Source organism: Phoenix dactylifera, chromosome 16 (genome assembly GCF_051530095.1).
Source record: "Phoenix dactylifera cultivar Ajwa chromosome 16, Ajwa_hap1_PhDact_Kaust_v1.1, whole genome shotgun sequence".
Classification (NCBI taxonomy): Eukaryota; Viridiplantae; Streptophyta; class Magnoliopsida; order Arecales; family Arecaceae; genus Phoenix; species Phoenix dactylifera.
Genome location: NC_143205.1, coordinates 19,230,608 through 19,251,991, shown reverse-complemented (window position 1 = coordinate 19,251,991; position 21,384 = coordinate 19,230,608). Strand labels below are relative to the sequence as shown.

Genomic DNA, 21,384 nt, shown 5'->3' with positions numbered 1-21,384 from the left:
TTTCCGCACACTAATGTAACTGGCATTCTTCCTTAAAACTTATGTATCTGATAAGTGATAAACGGTACTTGCAAGGCAAGTTTTTCTATCCAACAATGGTACAGGAGCAGGAGAGGCGACACCCATTTTATTTGATGAAAAAACGAACAAAAGAAAATATAAATAAGACAATGAAAATAAAGATGAAACAGTGAACGAATGAAAAGGCAAATAGCAAGATAACACAAAGTAGAACAATAGACATTTTTGTTGCAATGAGCATTTATATTTTGATCCACAACATTTTTCAACTATCCCAATTTGCCAGAAAAATCAACAAGCAGAAGTTGGTACCAAGTACAGCAAAGAATAGCTTCTTTTTAGCATTGATGGGATGGGACTGATGCATGATCTTCATTGCCAATGCGATTTGAAATATGAATGTTTTATCTAAGAATCGACTAAGCGGAGGCAGCAATCGGTAGTAAGCCATTGTGCCTCAGTAAGGGCTCTGGTGATGGTTCACGTCCTCGGAATGCAACAAAAACCTGCACCGATATAGCAAAAAGAAAATACTTAGAAAACGAAATTTATTAATGCGAATCGCATCAGCATCGAACAAGAAACACAGAGCACTCTTGTAGCTCTCCACAGAAACTAACAAGGCTAGAATACAGCAATTGTCAGAACACGAGACCAAGACAATCGGGGCTTGGCCCGGCCACAGGAGGTCCCTGACGGTAGGCAGGACTAAAAGTTCGAGGGCTGTACGACGGCTCCAAGTATTAAATGCAGCAATTTCTAGGCAACGATACTAGCACGATGCACCATAAAAATCAATTGAAAAGAAGATTTGGGGCATTGGAGCCTGAGATTTGAACCAAGAAAGGATAGTTAAGACGCGAGTTTCTGGATATCGATATGCCAGATTATTAGGTGGGTGAATGGTTGAATCCACCCACAAATGCTACTACAAAGGCCTACCCACAGCAAGGCAGCGCTTTTGTACGTTTGGCCCTTGACATGGAGAATTATGGCCCAAATTTACTAGTATTCTCAGCAAAGAGTGAACAATACTAAGAGGATAAACCTGCTACGCGATATGTCTCTCACCTCTAGTGGCGATTTTCCACCTCCAAATGCAAGAATGGTCTCACGAAACCTGTGACCAGTTTCCCTGATAGCCTGCCACAAGAAAGGTCATACATCAGTTGAATTTGAACTTCCTGAACAATATATTCAACTGCAGATGCTGCTCCAATCTGCCTATCGCTTGCTTGCAACTAATTTTAAGAACAAGCACAGATAATATAGAGAAGAAACATGCAGGCGAATGTCTATGGGCGCATGCCCATGAATGCACACAACAAACACACATAGAGAGAGCAGGGAGGGAGACCCATACCTATTAGCTAAGCATCCCGAACCATGTACCATTTGTTAGGACTTCAACAGGGGAAAAAAAAAAAGAAAAAGAAAGGAACACCTTGTCTATACACAATCCAAATAATTCTCTGTTCTTCATGTGGTATGGGAAACTTAGTGAATTAGAGTAGTTTAGGTAATTTTTATTTGAATTTCAATGAAATTTTAGGACTGGTTTTCTTACAATATTTCTACACATTTTGAAGTCCTATTTTAATTAGGATTCATGTCTAGGAGTCCTATTCTAGGTATAGCTTGGAGAAGAAATTTTCTATAAATCAGTAGGATTGCATTTCAAAGTCGTTTTAGTACCTTTCCATGTGGGGTTCAAGATGAATCAAAATTTTGCAATTTTTTGAAAATACAAATTTTCTTTTACTATATAGAGAGATCTAAATTTGTACAAGATAGAAATAAGAAAAAAAATTAAACGGGAGGGTGGCGACTGCTTTACTCAATCAGATTTAAATGCAAATATTATGAATTTGCTGTACCTTTTGTTCCTCATGGTGTAATTATGTTGAACAAGAATGAGGCTTACAACCCCTTCTCTCCTCCATACTAGATTTTGAAATCCCAATCAAACACAGTTTCATATTTCTTTGGGTTCACAACTGCTTCCCTTGTCCAATTTGTATTCCAATTCCAATTTTCTAGTACAATTTTTAAATTAAAGACAGGTCTGTTCCAAATTTCCAGTACCTATTTCCATTTTAGCCCTAATTCCATTCCTGTGATTGGTAAACCAATCGAAATGTTTCCATCAAGAACCTAGAACAGAATCTGAAGATTCATATTTGAACTTGGTCACATCACATCAATGTGCATGCGTTGATCTAAGATTACAAGACCTTCTTTCGAGTTACAAGACTCTTCCATGACTAAAACTGAAAAGACTCAGGTTCTCAAATCAAAAGGACATAGATATGACTGATGCGAAAATGGAGAGAATCAGCTTCTACTTGAATAGCTATCATTCTGTTGCCATCAAATCTTCTTAAAACCTTCCATTATCTCTTGAATGTTTAGATAATGGATGTTTACACTTGAAGTCAAGGTGCTTGAATTAATTTTGATCTATCTTTGCAATGTCAACTTATTGATGATTTGCATAAAGATGCATATGCATACAGTAAATTCGCATGCATATCAGTAGCAGACCCTCAGACATTACCTAGTTATGTTCCAAGCAATCCAGGGTCCTAGCAGGGGCAAATTAAGGACGGACCCTAACCTGTCTTTTTTTTACACATAACGGCTTCCCCGAGGCTTGAACCCGTGCCATTGCACTTGTCAGCCCAAGCTTTCACCATTACACCAGGCAATGACCCCTCATGTGCACCTAGCACAAATTATTAATTTGTGTCACTCTAGTTTGTTATCATTTATCGTGAAAGACATTTGATCATCGGACTTTTTGAATCTTCATCAGCACGTGTTAACAGAAGTGTTTCTAGAGTGATCATCCACAGAACATTCACCGGCATCAAATGGAATAACAGTGATTTGTTCATAAATTCAGTGCATGCATACCTTTGGATAGGCAATTTGAGCTTTCATTAATCACTATCAAAGAAATTTTGATTCATCAAGTGAATTTGCTTGAGACCTAATAGTGTACCATTTAATTCCTCTGCAGTTTTCTAAAAAAGCAACACTTTTGGCCTCATCTGCGAGTACATAAACCGCTGAAAGGTTTCTATAGAACAGATAACCAGATATAATTTGGTTCAAATTGTTCTATATTCCTTCCATTCCAGTTGTAAAGAGCAGCATGGACCTTATCAGTTCAGATAGATGATATACTGTCTTAAACAAGATAAACTGCAGTCAGTCATACCTCATCACTGTCCAACCCAGCATCCTCAAATGCAGAGAAAGCATCTGCCGACAACACCTCTGCCCACTGCATGGTAATATATATAAAATTGAGCACCCAAAAAGTATGAGGGGGGAGAGAGAGAATGTATATGTACATCAGAAAAGGTTACGGGGAGCTGATGGATCTATTAAAATGAGTTACCTTGTAACTATAGTATCCAGCTGCATATCCACCTATAAGCAGACAAGTAGCAGCACCATAAAGAGTTGAAACAAGAACAAATATAACAGAAATGCATAACAGAGACAGGACTCTGAACCTGCAAAAATATGGTTGAAACTGCAAAGAAATCTGTCTTGTGGCAGAGGAGGGATAACTTGTGTTCTTTGTGAAACTCTTTGATCAATATCATATATAGATTCTGGTCCATCTGGATTATACTTTGTATGCAGTTCCAAATCTATGGTAGCAAATCTTATCTGCAGAAGTTAACAGAGATTAATTAAAGAAAAAACAAAAATAATTATCTATGCATATGTTAGAGAATAGAAGAGGTTATGTATCAGTTTTCATTATCAAAATTCATCTAAAACAAACTACCCAACCAGGTCAAGGTAGCGGTGCAACTGATTTATAACATGGACTGCCCATGTACTATCAGAAGGGAGTGAGCCTGCATGATTGTGCTAAACAATCAAACTTCATTGAAACAGGTCTTAATATCTGCCCCAGAAAAAAAAAGGCCTCGTTCAGTCCTCAAAAGAAATTCAAGATCTTCCTTAAAGCTGTAAGGGTCTGATTTGGATAAAGTGCCAGTTTATAAGATGGCTGGAGAATTTTATAGAAATGTAGCAGTCATTCATAGATAGTTTTGGCAACTTTAAGAGTATGACTAAAGCACCTATGCTTTGGAAGGTTACAACGTAGTCACTCAAGAGTTGGTCCCAGACAGTTACACAACCAAAGGAAACTAAGAAAACAGCCAACCAACACAGATAGTTGCCCTTTAATCATTAAGAGGAAACCAGGAGTCCTAATCACCGAACATGATTGCACTCAAAAGACTGTTTACTAGGGCCAGGTGATCCCCTTTTGTATTAGCATTTAGTTGTCTGGAAAATGTTGACAAAGTATATGTTCTATACTGTGTTCCAGAAACTTGAAATGACCTTACAAACTACATTCCCCCACGTGGGCAAACCCATACTCCTGCTCACCGTCATTACCAAGACCACTTTGAAATGCTGAGAACATGATCACTTGCCCAACACCTTCCCAAACCACCCCCCCCCCCCCCCCCCCCGGCCCCACACACACATACACACTCCTGGCCCAAAAAAAAAAATGTTGGGCTATCATTAGTCAAAGAATGCCAAGATGTAAACACTTACAGGAAAGAAATGCATACAGTACTAATGTTTATCTTACAATCACACAAGTGATGCTGCAAATGAAGGATAAAACACATCCACGAATTAACAAACATGTGCGTGAATGAAGTAAAAAGCGTAACCTAACAACACCAACCTGACGAAGACTCAGAGAGCCAGCACGGAATGTCTTTGCAGCAAGAAGCTTCAGATAAACTTCTTCCGGAAGGGATTCACCAGTTTCATAATGTTTTGCAATGCTCATGAGAGTATCCCTGCCACATCCATAAGACCATCAGAAGGTTCAGCTAGAAATGCTTCTTTTTGGGGGGTGGGTGGTGGATGTTGTTGATTTTCTTGTGAACCAATCCATGCAACCTTTTCTTCATTCATATGCATGAATGTATGATGATGACAAACATTTATATGTGTTTATTAAGAGTCATAAGGATCAAGTGCACCAACTTAAAGAAAAAGCTCAAGCTTACTGCTTGAAGTTATGACAGTACAGGGTAAATACTAGGATGTGTTAGATATTTTCTGCTTCCCTTCAATTCAAACAATTTATACAGCACAAAGGTAACTAAGTCCTGGAGATTAGGGAAACTCATAAACAAACGGAAAAAGCACAATGTGTCTGTGTATTGAAAAATAAGTAAAACAAGAAAAATGTCTATATGCTGAACCAAATGAATAAATACGTGTGCATGTCTATATATAAAATTTGCTGCTAAAAGAAACATTTTTAATGAAATAAGTTCTCAAAGGAACCAAAACAAAATGGATAACCAAAATGTATGGATCACTCAATTAATCTCATTTCCAGTTTCCATCCAAAAATGGATTAGCCTACATGGACTTCATTGCACCATGTTCTGTACAGACACTTGAGGTTCCATTTTGAACGAACAAATAAAACTATAAAGTTTCATCTAAGACCAAAACGTGCATAATCAAAGATTTAAATAGTGTTTGTACTACTCTGCGTTGGTTATACCAAACTGCAGGATTAAGGTACAAGTGCCGATATGCCCCTTCGTCCCTCTCCATACCAATAAACTGTGCATCAACTCATTATCACTATATTAAAGAGGTGTACCATGTGTCGGTATAGTATTGTACCGCACAAGTTCGAATTGTACCGCTCTGCTACTAGGATGGGTACAGCACTTATACCTTAACCAACCACACACACACACACACACACACCAAGATGGGGCGTGCTTAAGTTGGTTATTTTACAACATGCACATGCATTTGTACACACATAATTGAGTCAACTTTTGACAGCTCACCAAGATGGGGCGTGATTAAGTGTGGCGGAGGAAGAGTTTTTATAGCAAACTACGTGCATAGCTTCCCACTGCCAAATTTACCAAATATAAGACAATTGTTACTGACAAAAACTACCAAACGATGCATACACAACAATCCCAAATAAAAACAATGCGAATTACCTACACCACTAAACCTTGGTTCAGATAATATAACCCCTTGCCACTTTAGGCAAGTAGTGAGGGTTCGATTTCAAAGGGCATCAGCCCTCACTTTCACCCCTGATTATACTAAGCTCCAATTCCACGAGCAGTGGCTTGGTCTACTGAGGGGCCTGGGCTCCGGCCTGGGTGCAGTGCTATTGGTGCAAGGTAGTGGGTGGGGAGTCGCCTCTCCCAGTTTTTTTTTAAAAAAAAAAGTTGAACAACCTACCAAAATAACTATTTGTAGTAGGTCATTATCTAGAATGATGTAAATGACTATTTTGTTCAGAATTTTCAGAAATACTTGTTTAGCATTGTTACCTCTGATAGCACCAGTTTTCCATGAACTGAGAAGGTAATTCAATAGCATCCCATTCTATACCCCGAATCCCAGCAACTAGCCCTTCATCTTGTTTGGTAAGCATATGCTGAAGTGCATGACCAAATTCATGGAACACAGTCTCAACCTACAACAAAGAACCAATTGGCATAATATTTAGCACTTCAGACCAGCATGATCCAATTAGAACATACATCTGCTTAAAAGCTTAACTGATAAACTAAATGGATATATATATTCCCTCTATCCCAGCAAAACATCAGAAACAGCAGTCGCTTGCAATTCCTCCTATGCATGATAGATCACTTACAAACTGACCAATTACCATCAAGTGTGACAATTACCTCGCGGAATGTCATTAAGCTGGGTTTGTCACCTAATGGTGGTGTTTGATTGCACACCATGTGGGCAACGGGCAACCTAACAGGAGCCCCATCATGTGCAAGTACATAACTACGAGCTACCACCTCATCCATCCAAGCTCCACCACGCTTTTCAGAAGGCCTAGAATAAGGATCAAAATAGAAGTAGGCAATTGGATTGTTTGAAGAATCTTTTACACAGTAAAATCTGACATCATTATTCCACACCTGGAGGAAAAAAGAAACAAGTAACATGAAGTGGCAAGTATTATGGTTTGCATTACTGCAGTAAAACAAGAAGTAGACCTTACCGGAGCCAATCCATCAGCTGGTTCTATGCTGATGTCAAAAAGTTTATTGGCAAGACTAAAAAGGCCATCCATAACCTTTGGCAACGAGAAATATGGGCGCAACTCCTCCTGCACAAGAAAGGCATCGATCAACCTTTGCACATGAAGGTTCTCCTTATATTGCAATTAATCTCATACACAGTGCACGTATAAGATTAAACAACAATTCCAGTCTTGAAAATACCAGATCACAAGGAAGTTCTTTTGTCCTATTTTCTTACAAGAACATAAATTCAATACAATTGTCACCACCTGGTTTCTTATGTCATAGAACAGGAGATTTTAAATACTATAAAGTAATAGTACAACCAAGTCGGTATAAAAGGTCATGGTCCTATATAAAACCTTTTGGAAAATGAAACAATAAGATGCAGAACCAGAAACCAGAGTTCCAAAAGGAAGATATGCCAAAAACGAAGGCAATAGTGCATATCAGGGGGCTGCGCAAATAAGAGAGGAGACAAACCTCATTGATATCATACTTAGACTCTCGAAGCCTTTCACTCCAGAAGTTAATATCCCAATGATTCAATTCATCAGCCTCTGCAGCACCCATGCCTCTAGCAAATGTCTTGAGATCTTCCATATCTGTATGAATCAAAGGAACAGTTAAGGTCTGCATGCCTGCACATAAACTGTCAGTCATAGAAGTGCAGTTTCGAGAACTGGCATATAGGGCATTCAAGTTCAAACTTCAACTTTTGACATCTGTTTCAACTTAAAATCACCAGCACAGGATTGCAGTTCTAGTGACTTCTTCTATTTGGAATGTATCTTGCAACATTGAAGTTGACTCAACTCACATCAGGTCAGATCTGCATGTGCCTGGTTTCATTGTCAAGGATCCATTATGACAAGGGGAGGTCCGATCCAATCGGGTTCTGTCGAGTCATGACTATTTATGCTTAGTCTGGTTGGCTTTGACTGGGGAATTTTGGTCAGGTTGGACCCCTTCAGGTCAGGTTCAGTCAAGTTGCTTAGGGTCAGGCTGGGTCATGTTCAGCTGAGTTATATTTGTTGTGTCAGATCAAGTTGAGTTTGGTTCAGAGCAAGTTGGGCTTGATCAAGACGGTTTATATAGGGTTTAGTCATTTCATGCCATCTAGGTCATGTCAAGTTGGCTCAATTTAGGTCAACAGCTCTAGTTAACAGAGTAAGAAGCAAGTTGGTTCAGCTCGGTGGGTTTGGGCAGTGGGCAGATCCTATCCACTAGACCAAGTCAGGGTCAAGTTGATGCCTTACTTGTGCCCTCTCACTCCCAGGAACTTGATATTCGACCTACATATGGCACAATCAAAATAATGAATTGGACGGGTTTCAAAAATGCAGTTCACCACTTCTGTCCCTATTCAAAGTGAAACAAGCACCAACTTCTGGATTTGTAACCAAACAAGCAAGCAAACATTTAAACATCACGTCTTCCAAGAATGTTTTTTTTAAAAAGATTTTTTCTTTTCTTTCAAAAATAATATGATTAAGTGCTTCTATTATATGAAAGATGAATTCTAAATACAATCAGCATTCAGGAAGCATCAACCAAATAGGGTCGACCAATCTGAGAAGATAAGATTCATCCCATCCATACAGATAGAACAATTTTTTTTTCCAACAATTACCATGCATTAAACAAGCTCTTGCTGCTTGTGCATGGTCAAATAATACAAGTACAAATATTAGGCTAGTCAAAATAGGATGCACATGGTCAAATTATACAAGAACAAATATTAGGCTAGTCAAAATAGAGTGCGCGCACATGCCCACGCACGTGCGATGCATGCACAGAGAGAGAGAGAGAGAGATGACTGCCAAATATCACTCGCTTTGATGAACCAACAATCAAATTGTAGACCGATTAAATATTCATAACAATTGCTTTTACAAATCAATATTTTCAGAACAGCTGATCAATTCCTGCAGAGACTATAAAGTAAATTGAGAAATAATAAAGTAAATTATGAAACAATAAAGTGCTCACTCGCCTCACACATATTGCCCCCTCCCCCCACCCTCAAAAAAGAAAAAAATTATAAGCAGGTAGAAAAATTAGAATGGGAGCAGTGTATGTAAAGACAAGCACACTACATTCATAAAAATGTGCTGCAGTTCTCTGTTTTCTCTGTAAATTTGCTATGCAGGTCTGCAACAAAACAAGCGCAAGAAAGTAGGATGAAATGTAGCACCTTGAATGGCATGATTCCAAGAAGCACTACGTAGCTTTTCAAGCAGCTCTTCTGCTCGATCAATGGTAGCCATTTTCATTGCCATGCTTACCTTCAGAAAGAAGCTACTCTTCAGTCAAAGGGAAATGGGCACTATAAACATAAAACACATAAAACACATAAAACACATAAAACACATCATACCTCAGCATAGTTACTATAGCCAAGAAGCCTCGCCTTCTCCAACCTCAGCTTCAGAATTTGAGCAATAATCGGAGTGTTATCAAGATCCCCACTAGAGGCTCGAGTAATGTAAGCACGATAAACTTCTTCCCGCAAAGATCGGTTCTTTGCATGTAGCATAACAGGATGAAAGCTCGGGAAATCTAATGTTATCATCCAAGGCCCATTTTCAGCAGAAGCATTTTCATGACCCTGATCATATTATTATTAAAAAAATATAAAAAACACATGCAAACATATTTATAAACTACAAAAATAGCATAGAAAGGACAAAATTGTGAGGCAACAAATACAATTTTATATATTTAGCATTCTAAAGAAAGGTACCTTTGATGCAGCTGTTTGTGCTGCCAGAGCAAGTGCCGTAGCAGGCAACCCTTCGATTTCCTTCTTATCCATAATCAATTTTTCAAATTTTTTGGTAGCATCCAATACATTTTCACTAAATTTTTGTGACAATTTCTCAAGTTCCTGCATGTCATTTCCAGAAAACAGCTCAACAAAGACGGATCCATAGGGAAAAAAAATTAAAGGAACCATCAGCAAGTCACGTTGCTCTTTAGCAATTTCAACTATTGCAGATTATATGCCTACCAATAGACAAGCTAATTAACAATTACTCAATTTTTCACATATTTCAGGCCTATTCACTAATTATCAAAAAGCTAATTGAAGAACATTTATGATTACAAATTAATGTTCAAATGTAGTCTACAATGGTGTTTTTGTTATTGTTTGTTGTTCTTGCTTCTCCATTGATTGTTTCGTATAAATATGTATAACAATGTTGCATTTTTTGCTAATTTTCATTTATCCCAAATCTTTCCTGAGTTCTGGAAAATTTTGTGCATTTATTTGGACTTTTATATCTTTGTCTTTAAATGAATTGTTTCTGAAAACACTAATTGCTTGCTCGGATGGTCTCACCACTTACCACTTGGGCAAGGAGACAGGAGTTTGATTCCAATTTGATTCAGCACCCTGAGCATGGAATGGGGTATAGGGGAAGAAAGGTAAAGACTAGACCCTCCGAATCACAAAAAAAAAAAAAGAATTGTTTCCAAGAGCCAAAACTGTCATAGTGATTAGCGCATCTAAGATATTGAGCTTGTCCTAAAATCGAGCTAGGCTGATCCGAGTTTAAATCTCTAGTTCCTGAATTTGTCATCTTAGTTTCACAAGCGAGTTACAATTTTGCTTTGGCCTTTTAATCATTTTTTTCAATGTATTGAAAGATAGGGGACAATGTTGGGAATTGTTACTTTTCTCGTATACATTCATTTCGATCCAGATACTTTAAGTTGTTTCTAAAAGTAGATTAGTTTCAGCTCATTCATTTAAGATATTGGATTTTAAACTATGTCATTCAGTGGTATTGAACCGGCAAAGTTAACTAAAAACAAGAAGAGCAGAATGATGGAATAATAATTGAACTGGCAAAGCTAATTAAAAGCAAAAAGAGCAGAATGATGGAATAATAAGAGCAAACAAGTGGCCATATATCTAAATCTTGTAGGATTAAAATTTCCTTGATGAATTTAAATTAATTGGCACATAGAGAAAGGTAGGCTGGCACAAGGGCATCAAGACAAGTATTGCATAATTCAAAAGATAAAAATAATAAAAGCCACTTATTGGAATGTTAAACTGTACTTGTTCGATTTCATTAAACTTCTCTCTTTGTTCATCCACGAGAGCAACACCATTAAGAACAGCTTCCTTAATTTGTGCTGCAAAATGAAAAGAATTGCTTAAGACAACAAGGAGACATCCAACATGCAAACTATACAATTTAATTTATATAAAAATTCTCAGGCATTTGTGTAAATTAAAACAACAAAACCAATAAGCAATGCAGAAATAATACCGAACTATGTAAAACATAGAAAGATAAAGTAACTCCTTTAAGCAAATACTTCATCCACCATCCAGAACCAAGTTGGATTTATTTCACTCTACCACAATACATCATGATCTTCTCTTTTCTCATTATCATTCAGAAGATGCCATGATTTAATATGATTCATGCTCCTTTCTCTGTGCATCCAGCATTTTATGTTGTAGTGACAAAGGGTCACTTTGTTCATGAAAATGCTAAATAAATCTCAACCCTCATAAACTAACTTGAAAAATCAGGGTCAACGCCTGTTTAGGGGTAAATGACTTAAGAGGCAGGCCCCTGTAAAGAAAAGTTTTGAGGGCACTGACTCTGATTGCCAGGATTGTTTGTGAGGCTTGAGGTTTACTTAGCATTTCTCTTCTAAATAAATATTTAAGAAGGCAGCTTGTCCAGTAAAATAATAAAATGATCAGGAAATTAGAAAAACAAAAAACAAAACGGGCATGACAGTTTATCTACATTTGTATCATTGAACAAGGTTTTTGCTCTGGATGGATAAAAGTTATTCATAACAAAAATGAAATATTCACGTAAAAGATTACCAATCTAACCATTGGTTTAACTATAAAAAGAAATATTATATTTGTTTCAATTCTTCCTCTTGACAGTGAATTGTATTTCTTTAGTTTCTGTTTTCTCTCTGTCTAAAAATGTTACAGAAACCCATATTTCAATCCTTTGCCCACCAAAAATCTCGATAGAAAGAGAAGTCTTGAAAAATAAAGATAATCATTATCTCGGTTTTGATATTATGTAAGCCATGAGACAAAGAATAATGCTGAGGGAACATGTTTTCGGATGCTAGATGGAATCACTACCAAAAAAAGACAATGCCTCACTTATTCCATGAAAAATCCTGAAAAAGGCAAGTTCTATAGTTTCTCGATCTATTTTACATTGAAGAACTATGAAATTGCCAAAGAATACAATACTTACATTCTACTATGCGCTTACGGGCATCGGCGAGGGTTTCCTGGGATGAAGAATTCTGAATAGCCTTGAATGCCTCATAAATGGGCTTACTCTGTCCCAACCTTAGCTGGAATTTGACTTTTTCAGGCTGTTAGAAATGAGTTAAGCAATGTGAAGATATGCAACACAATGGGAAAAAAATAAAAATAAAACAATAAATAGATAGCTGCAAGTAAATCTAGATGGCTGCATTTACATTGAACTACACGATTTTTATCACCAAGTTCCTGGCAAATCATGTCAGAGCATTAATAGTTAATTCCTTGATGAAAAGCACTTATAAGTGATAAATTATTTTGAATGGAGAAGGATTAGCATGAAGAAGAAGTAGAAGAACTCAAATAGACGATCAATTCAAGCCTCGATATCATGCGCAAGATTAAATACTTGCTAGATGATTTTTTTTAGGAAAATGATTTCTGAGAATATGATGCTTGGAAAAATAGTTTTAGTATATTTGGTTGATCATGAAAAAGTAGTGCATCCCAAAGTAGCTTATGTTTGGTTGAGCATCTATTTTTTTGGAAAAATTGTATGAAATATCTATTATTCTCTTAATAAAGGAAAAGATGTTATCCATGGATTTTGAAGGCGATACTTTTGAAAAAAAAAAAAATCCCAATCCCCAACCAGAGGGAAGTAGCTTTTCGATGTCTCTCATGAATTTTTCTTTTTCATAAAATATGAGAATCTTATTCTAATGGAAAATGCCACTTTTTCGTAACTCCGAAAGGTATTTCTTTGTTTCCACCTCACTTTCTCTCCTTTTCTTTTTCTGGCGAACCAAACGAGTCCTGAAGACATCTAAAAGAAAGAACGCACTCCGAATGGGAGTTCCATCCAAATCTATATAAATAAGCAACCACAACATTATTACATCATGAGAAAAATAAAGAACGGACTCAAACCTGGACTTCTTCGATGGCGGAACGTAGCTCAGCGGAATCCTTAACAGCCTTGAGATGGTTCACGACCCCCCAGACCACCTGCAACCGATCCACGATCCTCTCCAGCGGCTCCACCAGCTTCGGCCACGTCGGCTCCACCGTCCTCTCCAGCTCCACCAGATCGCTCTCCTGTACCCGCAAAAACAAAAAAATCATCATCAAGAACACCCCAAAAACCCTAAATCCCGATCAAGAACGCAAGAAAGCGAAATCTACGAGTCTCCTCAACAGCTCGCGGATCCCCGGCCGGACGTGCTTAGCCTCGACGGCATCGAAGGGGGGGAAGACGAAGTCTTGGAGGAGGGGGTTGGAATCGAGACCGTCGTCGGCCACCATGGGACCGAGGGGGGCGGAGCAGAAGGCGGCGGCTGTGGCGGTGGTGGATTTAGGGAGGCGGTGGAGGCAAAGGGAGAAGGAGGAGGACCAGAGAGGACAGAGGAAAGATTTATGGCGATAGGATTTGGGGGCAAGGGAGAATCGGATGGGGGAGGAGCAAAGGGGGAAAGAGCGAGTGACGGAGATACAAGCCGCCATGAACATGTTGAGGGCTATAAGTACAGCGAGGAGCGGGACCGGTCGGAGACGAGCTCGGGTTGGAGACGGCCGGCCCATTCTCGTACTCTCATTTGCTGACCCGATGGGCTTCGGGTGTGGATAATGTCACGATATCGAGCGGTGGGAGACAGGTATCGTTGATGTGGGGCTGTGATGTGATGCGTGTGGGGTGTCCGTGACCGTCTGATCTGAAGGGCGTGGGTTGATCTTGAATCTAATATGATAGCTTTCTGACTAGTGACCCTCGGGCGGGCTCGCACCGAATGCTGCTAACGGCGCTACACAAGTTACGTAATCAATCCTGGACTAGCTTAAAAAGGGAGGATGCTCTTCATCAAAAAAAAAAATGGTGAGATGCGCTCCTTCCTTCCTGTTTTTTTTTTTTTAAATACTGATTTAGCAAGGAAATCGTAGAAATAGTTATGTTGGTTTGGTACCAACAACATGTCATAAAAATATTAAGACATGAGTTGTCTAAAAATTAATGGACTCTTGAGTATACCGTATCATTTATAAAATACATATGAGTTCCCGACAAGATGAAGCCTAACCTAGGGGGATTGATTTTTGTCAACTTTAAGCATTCAACAATCTTGATTTTCCATGCTTGATGCAAATTGGAATTAGACTCAAGCTCCAAATTGAGGTTAGACTCACACTCATTCCAATATTTTTTTTGATCAAATCACCTAATCACATATTATTTTTGTCTTATGTAATATTATATATTTTATTTTATTGCGTGCAGCCAATTGTTTGGCTAAATCTAACCAAATAACATCTCTTTTGCACGTGCCTTTCTTCTTGATCCCCCGTCATTTTAAACTAATAAGGCCACAATTTTTTCTACTCTAACAATTTAAATGGGGCACAACCATGACACCTCCTGATTTATGATGGTAGGCAATCAAAATTATTGGGTACCATATTTATTAATGTGTGTGTGTATATATATATATATATCAATATGACTCATCATGATTGTCTACGTTCATCATCTTGTCATTAATGACCAAGTTACAATCATTTCTTCAAAGTTAATTTTTATGATAATTAGCGAGGTAGTTACATGGGAAAAGAGAGGTGGGAAAGATAGGCAGAGGAGAGAGACGGATTACATTCTTAAAAATAATGTATCGTGTTATTAAAAATAAAAAAAAAAACTTTTCTGAAAAAAAAAAGAGGAAAAGGCTAACTTGACAGACTAAACGCCATTTTAGCCTTTGAGCCACCAAAATACCAATCCAGTGGTTGTGGAAAAAAAACTCTAAATAATTAGCCTGCTCTATCCGTGCCATGCAGCTTGATGATATCTTGTATTTTGATACCGTACACTAAATTTATTTTATTTTATTTTATTTTGGTACACCGGCAGCTCACACCACGATAGGGTGTCATTTCCGTAGCTCTCTCTCCCGCCAAAAGACCGTCGTCCGTTCCCGTCTATAAAATCCCACGCCCCATCCCGATCGCGGGCAAGCCTGTCCGTTCCCTCAAAAGGAGAAGAACATTAAAAATGGCGTCTTCCTCCAAAACCCTAGTCGAAATCTTCCAGCCCGCGAAGCGCCTCAAATCCCTCACCATTCCCCCGGAAACCCTAACGCCCAAATCCTCCATGTCTGCCCTCTGCAAGCCCTCTCCCACCGACGGCGCCACCAGCGGCAGCGACCTCCTCCCACCGTCGACCCTCACCCCAGACCAGAAGAAAAGGATCGAGATCAACAAAGCCCTAGCGAGGTCGAAGAGGAATCTCCGGCTCTGCACAGAAAAAATCGAGCGAGCCAAAGGTATTTAGTTGCTTCTATGAGTTTCCGTACAGTTCTTATTGGTTCTTTGAGGGAATAGTGGTGAGTGATGGGCGGTGGGAAATGCAGCTGTGGGGATGGACTATGTGAAGCTGGAGGAGATTTTGGTGGAGGAGACGTGGTTGGAGGCGCTTCCGGGAGAGCTTCAGAAGCCCTATGCCAAGAATCTGTGCAGGTTTGTGGAGAGGGAGGTTCGTGGGAGCGTGCCGATATATCCTCCTCCGTGTCTTATATTCAATGCCCTCCACTCGACGCCCTTTGATCGAGCGAAGGCGGTGATCCTCGGACAGGTATTCTTCTTCCCTCCTCCCAAGTCTTTGCCTTGCACCATCTCTCTTGGTTTCTTTCAGGAAAGAAAGTTTTTTCGCACTATATATTGAGAAGAGAACCGGACGCAGTGCATATTTCTTAGGTCGGGTAGAGGTACCGAAGGTTAACATTGCTTTGCTATCGACCATCTTGTTCCTGACCATAATTCCGTACAACCCGTAGACTTGCTTGCAAAAGAGTACCTTTGATAGCTATGTTTTCTCATTTGTTCTCACTTTTTGTTTTTCTATGTCGATCTAGAGTCTTGTTTCTTAGACTTGGGTTTCCATCCAGGTGGATGTGCTTTGCTTTACTGATCTTTAATTATGTAGAACATCGAGAACATCAAAAGGCCTTGTTTTGTGTATGCAGACAAACTAATAGCACTGTTGGTTCTAATCTTCTCCCTATGTACGCGGATAAGAAGAGCACAAACTAATTAATCTGTTTCGTTTCAGGACCCGTACCATGGACCTGATCAAACTATGGGTCTTGCCTTCTCAGTGCCAGAGGGTATTAAGATGCCTTCTAGCTTAGTCAATATATTCAAGGAGCTTCAAAAGGATGTTGGTTGTTCTGTGCCATTACATGGAAATCTGGAAAGATGGGCTGTGCAGGTAAACGGTGGTTTGATACGACGTGTGTGCTTGTCTTTTTTTTGCTTTTATGACAGTATCATTTGGAGCTTGTTGCTCTTTCATGTACACAGTCTGCATTTAAGCGGTTCTTTATCATCTTCTTCTATTTATAGTTCTTGCTTATAACTATCATATTTGCAGAATTCTATACTGGGTCAAACTTTCTCTAGTTATAATTTTGTTGTGCAATAGCTTGAATTGGTAATAAACTATGAAGAAATCAGAACTCGAGCAATAAGTGATCCTTAGTTTTTTCTTTCTTTCTTTGTTCCCCTTCTAAATTCTGCATTCAGAATATGGGCTTTGATTCTACATAATTTTATTAGCCACTTCTAGTTGGCCAAGCTCAAGGTTTGACATTGGCCATGAAAATTTGTGATATGTCACAAATTTTATATATCTAGGAATAATTCACTCCGAAGCATTTTAGCAGTTGGTTTGATTGTACATCTGTAGGACTAACATGAAATTTTCATGCAGGGTGTTCTTCTGCTAAACACTGTCCTCACTGGTATGCTTCTTTCTCTAAAAGCTTCTTGATAATTCATTTAATATTATTTATCATGCATTGATTAATATAATTTATTGCATTGCCGAGAAATTATTGGTTGAACATCTTAAATTAAGCTTTGCATGGTAATACAGGAATTTTTTGTACTTGTTACCTAGACTGCAGTTACTACATTTTCTAATATAGAGTGCCCAAAGAACTGAGCTTTAAGTTACATCAGAATAGAGTGACAAAAAGAAAAGAAAAGGGGGAATTAATTTGAAAGAACCAAGGAGCTAAGAATTGAAGGGTGAAGTAGGTTTGAATTATCTACAAGGAAGTGTTTCTAAGCATAATCTGACTAGTGTGGTGCTCCACTTAAGAAGTTATGATGCCAAGGTGCATGGACATGATCAGCACATTGTTCTCTAACAAGATGAGAACATGGCTAGAGTAGACAATAAATAATAAAGTCAGTCATCATGCAAAGAGTAGTAGAGGAGGTGTTGTTGTTGATAAGAATTTAAAAGCGAAAATGACACATTAACCTTGTTTCCTCTATGAAAAAAAGACTTTAGCCTAGAATGGCATTCAATTCTAAAAATCAGTATTGGTTTCTCTCACCCATACTGATATGTGTTGTCTGAGTATATAACCATTGAGAACTGATTATGTAGTAGAGTGTAATGACATTAATATCTATAGTTCAAGCATCATAGAACAATAGCATGAGGTCAGTGGTGGTGCTGATTGCTCCTGGAGAAGTGGATGAGAGGACAGAAAAAGGAGAGAGTCATCGGGGCCGTAGTGGTTCATGGGGATGAATATGAAAACCAATGCTTAGTGGAGTGTGTAGTTATTGTAAAGTTGTAACTGTATTTGAAGTGACCATTCACCATTTTGTGGATTAAGCTGCTGAAGACGTTTCAATCTTCTAGCATGCAAAGACATGACCCTTAGATTCTCATATGAAACATGTATTCACAATGTAGTGCCTATAACTATGCCTTCTTTAGTTATGGTAACAAGAATAGCATTACACCCTGCATGTAACGATTACTGTGGGAATGGATCAACTTACATCACCGAGAACATTTAGGCAAGTTTTTTTCTAATTAAGCAGATGTGATTTATGTGGGACCTATGAAAAAACATGAAATAATTCATTTTATAAGCCTTCAGTGACATGTTGTATGCTCTTGAATTAGCAATTTAGTTAGCTGTAGAATGCAGTTGACTTTATGGAGAGAATTTAAACAGTTTGTGTGAGGGCCTTTAACTTCTTAGGAACCTTACATGTAAAATATTTTGGCAATCTTTGACCAACTTTCAGTATTTGTTGATTTTAGATATCTATTTCTGTATCTATAGAGTATAAGTGTCCACAGTATCCTGTTGAATGTTATAGAGGATTCATTACCCTTTGGTGGATGCACCTTAATACGTGATTTTTATTATTCTTACTGCATGATTTCTGTGTCTCGTTTCCACTGCATTTGTATTTTGTACCGTATATTTGCCTTAGTAGCTACACAAATGATTCTCTCGGCTGCATTTGCTTGTGAGAATGTACAACCATTTTGCGGGAACCATCATTCTAGTTGCTAATCAGCATTTTTCTTTTGAGTGGTCGGTACTTTCAGTTTCATCTTTTTCCCTCTCTCTTATCGGTAAGGAACCATCAAGCTAATTCACATGCTAAGAAAGGGTGGGAGCCATTTACTGATGCTGTGATTCAAACAATGTCATGGAAGAAATCTGGAGTTGTTTTTCTTCTCTGGGGGAATTCTGCTCAAGAAAAGTCGAGGTAATTTCTGCTTGTTTAACTCACTTTTCATTTGTGGATTACAGAGATCAGAACAGATATGATTATGAAACAATAGTCAGAGGAGACAATGTTGCTAAAAAGCAGAAAGTCAATCATTAATTGCAACATTTCATGGAAGATGTGTAGGATTACTACAATGAGGATCACCTTTCTTTCTCCTACAAATTTGTTTATTTTAGTCATTCTAAACTTCAGCATTCTTCCTTTAAAGCTAAATGTCGTTACTTTTATAAGCCATTAGGGCTAAACCTTGTCGATTAGAGTTATCAGTAACTCCCTGCATTTATTTGGGTTTCAGTCACATTTATGCCCGTGCTATGTACAGATTGATTGATGAGTCAAAACATCCACATTCTAAGAGCTGCTCATCCATCAGGCCTATCTGCTAACAGAGGTTTCTTCGGATGCAGGTTTGTCTCTCTCATGTTCACAATAGATAGATATTTCCAGCCATTCATCAATTCATTGTTGCAGTTAAGGCTGTAAACTGGTCGGACTTACGCTGTATCCACATCTGAACTTGATAAGAAAAATCAAGTTTGGGTTCAGGTTCGGATCCATCAAAATGAGCAAGCTCCGAACTTGCATCCAAACTCAAGTAAAAATTGGATTTGAATTTTTTAGGTTCCATTTTGCATATGATTTTAGTGCGCAAAACAGTGAAGGGTTAATAATTTCCAAAACTAAAAGGACTTTTATCACAATAATTTATAATCTATTGCAGATTGCAATATGAAGAGCACAATATAAGAAGTGAATGATTGGTTTTGAAAAATTTAATCGCTTTTGAAACATATTTAAATTTCTGTTTTTGTTTGGTTTGATTGAAACAAATCAGAATCTAGATGTCTGTTGGGATTTTGGAAGTAAAATGGCAACGGATGAGAGTTAAGAAGAACATGCATGAGACAAAGGTATAAATCCGGATATGAAAAAAAGAAGTAACACAAATCCCAATTTACTTTATATTCCCATATTTACATATACCGCACACGCATATATATTAGTATTATGTTAATCGGGTTCTTGGATCTAAACATGCCTAAATCTGAGTTTGATTCAATGAGAAATTGGTCCCATATATGGAGTCAGAATTCGATCTGATAGGGTTATCGAAAACTAAATTTGGATCCATACCCGACTTTTATAAAATGACTGGGTTGAGTTGTCGAGTTTTCGGATATCATTTACACTTCTAGTTGCAGCTTCTAGGATACAACATCATGACAATGAATACTTATACTTTACAAAAATTAATAGATGTTTTCACACTTAAATTTATTCAGTCTTTTAAGATAACTTCACACTATATGCATCCTGTCACGGTTGCTGCCTGGAACAATGCCATACCTTCCATCCATCTGCACCCATCAAGAATTCAAGATATTTCAAGGTAATTTGGAATGAAGACCTCCGAAAGGAAGGTACCAACCATTAGGCCAAGCGTTGGCCCTTGTCTTGGCATTGGAAAGCAAAAAAGCAGAAATTGTGACCTCACATAAGGAAGAATGGAAATGTAAGAATGAGAATTTAGCCCATCTTAAACGGTGTTGCCTCGAGCCTTGATTAACTAGCTAAGAGTGTGTAAGTAGTTCGTAAACATAGCTTCCTTTTTTCTTATTTCATCTGGAACTGCTGTCCATCAATATGCTTGCCTTACTTATCGTTTGCTCTTGCTCATTCTGGTTTCTGAACCACCACCCACCCCAAAACCTGCATTAGGGAACATGTATCAATTTTCTCTCAAACCTGTAGTTTTTTAGGTTTCCTGATCCTCAGCCTGTAATTGGGAAGGGTAGGACCAATTGTTTCTTATTTATGTAGCAAAATATCATGAACCAAATCTTCTAACTTAACTACGTCTTCTGCAACAGGCATTTTTCTCGGACAAATCAGATATTGGAGAGATTGGGCCTTTCTCCCATAGATTGGCAACTCTAAGCTAGAAAAGCTCCTCCATGTGCTTGTTGACTGATTATTACTGTCTTATCAGCCATGAACCTCCTAGTCTCCAAGGGTGAGGTTAACTTGTTTGGCCAAATTCTGGACTAACTTGACAGTATTTGATAGATATATTGTTACCATATAATATTATAGCCTAAATTAATATGGCTGGTCATAGCTACCAGCAATTTTCTGACCTTAACTGACCTTGGTTTTGACGAATCTGCAGTACCTATGTATATCTTTCTAGTTGGTTAAAATTTGAAATTTTCTGGGACTTGACAGTTTGCATACAAGCTTTTCTCTTTGGTGGGTAGAAGAAAGCCAAACTTTCAAACGTAGCAGCTAACTCTAATTGCCCCCAAACAAATAGATTTGGTAGAGTCAAATATCTATATGTGATAACACAGAAAGTCACAAAGCAATGAAGACCAAATTATTTCAACATTAAATGAATTAATGAGCATA

At 38.2% G+C, this 21,384-nt stretch overlaps 2 protein-coding genes across 5 annotated transcripts; one reads left to right on the top strand and one right to left on the bottom strand.

Annotated features, from left to right (window-relative positions):
* Positions 1-243: 243 nt before the first annotated feature.
* LOC103717246 (putative cytosolic oligopeptidase A) lies at positions 244-14,014 on the bottom strand. Its single transcript, XM_008805564.5, has 17 exons — positions 13,564-14,014; positions 13,309-13,476; positions 12,365-12,488; positions 11,182-11,258; positions 9,856-9,999; positions 9,490-9,720; positions 9,307-9,397; positions 7,593-7,714; positions 7,088-7,195; positions 6,759-7,004; positions 6,396-6,541; positions 4,754-4,871; positions 3,546-3,705; positions 3,428-3,459; positions 3,245-3,310; positions 1,093-1,164; positions 244-527 (listed from the first exon to the last, which is right to left on the bottom strand). Exons 1-17 carry the CDS (start codon positions 13,957-13,959, stop codon positions 441-443), a joined length of 2,388 nt encoding a protein of 795 aa, XP_008803786.1. The 5' UTR covers positions 13,960-14,014; the 3' UTR covers positions 244-440.
* A 1,276-nt stretch (positions 14,015-15,290) lies between these two features.
* LOC103717254 (uracil-DNA glycosylase, mitochondrial-like) lies at positions 15,291-21,118 on the top strand. 4 transcript variants are annotated; one of them, XM_039115089.2, is made up of 7 exons: positions 15,291-15,689; positions 15,777-15,997; positions 16,475-16,633; positions 17,135-17,165; positions 18,820-18,951; positions 19,298-19,382; positions 20,847-21,118. In XM_039115089.2, the coding sequence occupies exons 1-5, from the start codon at positions 15,419-15,421 to the stop codon at positions 18,876-18,878; spliced, it is 741 nt and encodes a 246-aa protein (XP_038971017.1). In that variant the 5' UTR covers positions 15,291-15,418; the 3' UTR covers positions 18,879-18,951; positions 19,298-19,382; positions 20,847-21,118. The 4 variants fall into 4 exon arrangements, with proteins under 4 accessions (XP_038971017.1, XP_038971019.1, XP_038971018.1 ...); XM_039115091.2 differs by having other exon boundaries at positions 18,788-18,951; XM_039115090.2 differs by having other exon boundaries at positions 19,271-19,382; positions 20,847-20,980.
* The last annotated feature ends 266 nt before the right edge of the window (positions 21,119-21,384 follow it).